Source organism: Oncorhynchus mykiss, chromosome 7 (genome assembly GCF_013265735.2).
Source record: "Oncorhynchus mykiss isolate Arlee chromosome 7, USDA_OmykA_1.1, whole genome shotgun sequence".
Taxonomy (NCBI): Eukaryota; Metazoa; Chordata; class Actinopteri; order Salmoniformes; family Salmonidae; genus Oncorhynchus; species Oncorhynchus mykiss.
In genome coordinates this window covers 23,159,000-23,164,999 of record NC_048571.1, presented here as the reverse complement: position 1 = coordinate 23,164,999, position 6,000 = coordinate 23,159,000, and the positions used below count along the sequence as shown (strand labels likewise).

At 40.6% G+C, this 6,000-nt stretch overlaps 1 protein-coding gene across 1 annotated transcript; it reads left to right on the top strand.

Annotated features, from left to right (window-relative positions):
• The first annotated feature begins 293 nt into the window (after positions 1-293).
• On the top strand, positions 294-2,410 carry LOC110527533 (protein S100-B). The gene is made up of 3 exons (XM_021608876.2): positions 294-425; positions 1,001-1,156; positions 1,442-2,410. Exons 2-3 carry the CDS (start codon positions 1,019-1,021, stop codon positions 1,589-1,591), a joined length of 288 nt encoding a protein of 95 aa, XP_021464551.1. The 5' UTR covers positions 294-425; positions 1,001-1,018; the 3' UTR covers positions 1,592-2,410.
• The last annotated feature ends 3,590 nt before the right edge of the window (positions 2,411-6,000 follow it).

Below are 6,000 nucleotides of genomic sequence, written 5' to 3'. Positions count from 1 at the left end.
TCTAACCTTTTTAAGGACCAAAAAAAAAGTATTGCCTGTACAATCATATGAACATTAGATAGCCTGTTGTGATACAACGCAATCTTTCTTACACATCAGTTGTAAACCTGGAAGCTCAAATCCACAAATTCATCTCAAAGCCATACTGTCATTCAAAACAATGGTATTCAAACAATACTGTAAATTGACCATTTTAACATGGTAAAAGACTGGCATAGCCATCAATGGTGAATTCTGCGTGAGAATATAGTGGAGTGAGAGGGTGAAAAAGAGCCTATTGGTCAGTGTGCTGGACTGGCAGGGTGGTTGACCAGAGGCACTAGGCCCTCCCCACACCAACTATAAAAGCCTATAGTCTTTGTTCCTCCACAGCCACTACTCACTCTCATCTGCAGATAACCTTTGTCTCAGTCCGAGACACACTGGTAAGTCAAGATTTTCTGCTGTTTCTTATTGAGTAACTGGGGGCATTCGTTTGATTTGGGGCTTCGTATAGTGTAATGACAGGCTTAAAATTGTATTTTAAATTGTACGAGTATCTTGATTACTCCCCGCTAACCACTGTGCTGTCCTTGTATGAGAGAGAGAGAGGTCTGAGAGATAGAATGTCACCATCTGATGCATTGAAGTTACATGACTGCACACAGGTGTAGGATCTTACTGTTTTATTCACCCTGTTGCAGCTTCCTCCAACGCAGGAAATGTAAAACTTGTCGTGTATTTGAGGTATAAAAATAAAAATAAACTTCTGAAGTGTGTTATTTCCACTTTGAAATTTCAGACTTGATTTTCCTTGATGAGAAATGTATCAACCCCCTTACAAAAATCTCCATGAATTATTATCCACATAATCATTCGTATTTCCTGTTGCTGCAGGATTTCTTCCCCCCCTGCTGTAGCCAACTCAAACGAATTAAGATCCTACATCTGTACATGTTGTTTATGTCCCATAGTAGGCCCGAGAGATACAAATGTTTGTTTTTTTTGCTATACTTTATAGATCACATTACAAACCACAATGACTGACCTGGAGAGTTCACTTGCCACCATCATGGAGGTGTTCCACAGGTACACAGAGAAAGAAGGAGACAAGCACAAACTGAAGAAAAGTGAACTGAAAGACTTGATCAATGAGGAGCTGCCAGCCCTTACAGGGGTAGGTATATCCTTACCATATTTCACTACAATATTTCACACGCCATTGTTTACATTGAACATGCAGCTTGGATCGAGGCTGCGGTTAAAGCGTGATGCACATTTATCAATACATCATGTATGACTCTACAGGCTTTGTTGCACTGAGCTCGGGAGGCATTCATACGTTATTATTCTCGAATCAATGGGTGAAATGACCATAAAACCGGCTGTAAATTTTGTGCAATGCACCTTTAGTCATCAAATATGACCTTGTCTATCTCTGTTTATCTGTTTTTGCCCTCAGCAAGTGAAGGACCAGGCCACTATGGACAGTTTGATGGAGAGCCTGGACACGGACGGAGACTCGGAATTGGACTTCCAAGAGTTCATGACATTTATCACCATGGTAACTGTCTGTTGCCATGATTTCTGCGAGCACCATGAAGACGAGTAGCTAGGCACCAGTTAAACAAGAGAGAGAGAGAGAGAAAGCCAGTAAATTATAAAGTAGGAACTTTAGTTTGATAAAATACTGAAATGTCAATGCAAACTTTGTATTTTTCCATTTGGTCCCATTTAGATTCAATAGGTTTCTTATACCCTGTTTGCCTACAAATGGTTAACGCACTTTGTTTCATTGCCTGTGATTTGTCAGAGTTGACAAAGCCAAATTGGTTTAGTCCTGAAACGTCATAGAATAGTTTTTGCCAACAAAGCTTAGAGCACTTTTCTTGTATACTGTAAAGCTAAGAGCCAATGTAATATATTCATGCATTTCTGCGGCTCTAAAATGGTTCAATTGTTATCACTAACAATGCATGTGTAATCAGCTACCCCATTCATTGGACATGGTCTGGCAAGTAAAACAAGTATTCTCCAGTTTGATTTTGACCCCCCCCCCCAAAAAAAAAATGTTGAATTCCAGGCAATACCTTGAATTGAATTCTGTTTTTACGAAAATTGTTTTCAAATTGAACTGTGCTTTGCGAGATGCTATTAAACATATAACATAGATAATCAATAAAGATGATCAAATGAATACAAGGACATACTTTTCACCAGTTACACCATGTTCATTTTACTTGAGATTCATACCATTCACATTTCTGTCTCCTGTAGAAAAGTTGTGATGTGTACCCCTGAGTGGCAGTGTTGCTCCGTGACAAAAGCATTGGCATCTACTGGATGTACGTAAAAGATATTGAATCGGTGAAACAGAGAATGTATCAATCTCCCTGATGCATCCTCAGTAAACATCTCTATACTATCGTAACTACCTGCCTCTTGATGTCTCTTGCCAATTCTGGGTTTCAACTGTATTGGGAATGAAGAGACAGTGAAAGCAATAAAACTGAGTGGTCTACTGAGCCAATGGCAACGCTCTCCTGGGAGACCATGCTCTCCGAAAGTATATACACACGGGCTGACACAAGATGAGATTTTTCTCTCTGAAAAAAGAGTAAATCAAAACAGTGGAAACCTTTTAGAGTGGAGACACGAAAGGGGGCAATAGATTTGGGATACGATGGGTTAAACATGGACCACATTGATCGGTTTACTGTAGTAGAAGCACAATTGCTGTAGATACATGATCCACAAATACACAGACATGTAGCCACAGACAATAGATTCTTCTATCACTCCGAATAAATGGTACAGTCAGCTGCGTCATGCACCCCAAAAATCTGAGGAGGGCAGGAGGGACAAAATACGTGAGAATGGCTGGGGAGGGAGGGGGGTAGTTCGCACGGGTGTTATGCTCCCCGTCCGTAAGTTAGAGAATTTCGCATTTTTCAAACACCTGAAACAGCAATTTCCTGGAATCTAGAGCCATAATCCTTACGCTTGATTCTACGTAAAAAAATAAATAATAATAATAATAATATTTTAATGCACATCTACGCATACCCCTTGAACTGTCTGTGTCCCTCTAAATGGTGGTTCTTTTTTCAAAGAAACAAAATGTGCATCTCCGCTAAAAGCGGAGTAGAAGATTGAAAGGAGTGTGAGTCTTAGTCAGTGCATTTAGTTATTGCTTGCTTTTCTAAAGTCTACCAACATTGCCAGCTAAGAGAGTTAGACGAGCTAGCTACTCTAACGTGCTAGTCTGAAACGGCTTTTTCCTATGGACATGACAGCGCTGGGTACAGTATACTTGTTGTGGATATAAAATGTAAAAAGTATTTATGCAAGCGGGACATAAAAGCCTCATTTAAACACCCATTCAACACAGGCTGCTGCATCTGGTGGTAGAACATAATGTAATGGTATAGAGAGCTGCCTCAGCCCCAGTTTGAGACCAGGAAATGAAGTGGATGGGCAGTGCTCCGAATCTCTGAGGGAACATTGTGAGTTGGCAAATAGCTTGTTTTTAATCCTCAGTAGAGACAGACATTAATGGCATTTGGGAAAAGTTTAATTGGACTATAAATCTCTAACGCACTTATTTGGTGGATTCCTGGTCATTTTAACACGACTAGGCACGTGTTGAGTATGAGAAGAGACAGCAGAATGTTACTCTGCACACGGTGAATCTGTTAAAACGGGCATGCACTTGTTGAGTGAGCGCGTGTTCCCAAAATGCATCCTTCTTATCGGTCGCAACCATCATAATTGGCAGGGCCTCATTGGATAATGGCCTGTGGTATATCCCTGCTACCCTTTGAGCGGGCCCAGATGGAGAGATCTACGGATGTGGTCATGTCGTCTCCTCTGTCAAGGGCTTAATACACTGCCAATTCGAGATGATCTCCTGTGCACACTCTCGTGTTCCTTATTCAAGAGGAAAATAACCTTTTAACCAGGAATGTAACCGTATGTGTGCGCCTACGTTGTTCAGATATGCCTGTGGTGGTCACACCAAAGAAACGTCTGCTTGGCCACGGTGTCTAATGACTCAGTCCAATTTGGAACATATTGTTCGATACAAATGCCAATTAAAAGACATTATTCTCATCAGTCCCATCAGACCCTTTAACACCTTCCAAGGAGCTGCAGGTGACAGGTGGGCTTGAATTTTGTATTGTAGACGTGTTGTGGAAATGGCTTGTTTGAGACACCGACAGATGGTCCAGAAATAGCTCCAGCTGTTTCATTACTTGAGTGGACTGTAATAGACCTTATTCACGTGGGACATTCCAACTGTAATTCGGTCATATGTATATTGGCTCGATCTCCATACACACCTCATTACATAGAGATGGATCTCGTATCCATCCACTTAGACATTAGCTGGAAAGTAGAGATGGGACCTCCTTTGAATCTTTCCATAATTATTTGCAGTCTAGATTACATTATGCTACTCTTATGCTACTCATTATGCTACTCTTATGCTACTCATTATGCTACTCATTATGCTACTCATTATGCTACTCATTATGCTACTCTTATGCTACTCATTATGTTACTCTTATGCTACTCATTATGCTACTCATTATGCTACTCTTATGCTACTCATTATGCTACTCTAAACAAAGGGATTAGTAACTGTACGGGTGTCTTTGCGCTGGAAAGGATCACTGTACGCCTTCAATCCTTGTTCTATTCAAAGATGACAAAGCATAACAAATGACTGCAGAGAGATTTTTGGTTTGTTTACAATATATGAACTGCTGGTGCGTTGTGTGTTTGAGTTGAGCACTACTGTTCCTGATCCAACAATACGCCTAGCCGGACAATGGATTGAGTTCCACTGCAATTAATTCTGGGAGTTGATCTAGGAAAGCTGTGATGGGGACTCTGTGGGGTAAATTGTATGCCACTTAAATTCCCATCAACCCATCTGTTCTGTTTATTACCCCCTGTTGAAGTTTGGACATTGGATGTGACATTTCAACGCTGAAACACTCTGGAAAACCCATCTCTGTAGAGGCTACCTGTGAATATGACATGATGTGGGATCAAATGATGCAATGACAATATTCCCTGTGTTAATAGGTTGTTAATGGGCTATCAGCATGTCGCAGTATCACAGTCTTCTCTCATTAGCTGCGTCCCAAATGGCACCATATTCCCTATTTAGTGCACTGATTCTGACCAGGGCCCATAGGGTAGTGCACAAAATAAGTGCACCATGTAGGGAATAAGGTACCATTTGGGACATACCCATTGTGTCTCTGCAAAACATTGCCGTGGCATGACAGTGCATCTCCCCTGCTGGGACGAGCAAGGTCTAAAGTGGAAATGGGGAGCATTGTCACTCTGGTGGGTCGATTGCTTGTTCTTTTTCCCATAGTCACCAACAGAGGAACCATCTGTTTCATGGAATTAGATTGGTTACGACAATGGGACTCAATGGCAATTACTGACATAGACTGACTGACTGTGGGACTTTTATTAATGACATTCAGACACCAATGGGGACTTTCCTTTCATGATGTACAGTGTACACTACCAGTCAAAAGTTTGAGAACACCTACTCATTCAAGGGGTTTTCTTTATTTTTACTATTTTCTACATGGTAGAATAATAGTGAAAATATCAAAACTATGAAATAACACATATGCAATCATATAGTAACCAAAAAAGTGAAACAAATCAAAATATAATTTATATTTGAGATTCAAATTCAAATAGCCACCCTTTGCCTTGATGACAGCTTTGCACACTCTTGGCATTCTCTCCACCAGCTTCATGAGGAAGTCACCTGGAATGCATTTCAATTAACAGGTGTGCCTTATTAAATGTTAATTTGTGGAATTTCTTTCCTTCTTAATGTGTTTGAGCCAATCAGTTGTGTCGTGACAAGGTAGGTGTGGTATACAGAAGATAGCCCTATTTGGTAAAAGACCAAGTCCATATTATGGCAAGAACAGCTCAAATAAGAAAAGAGAAATGACAGTCCATCATTACTTTAAGACATGA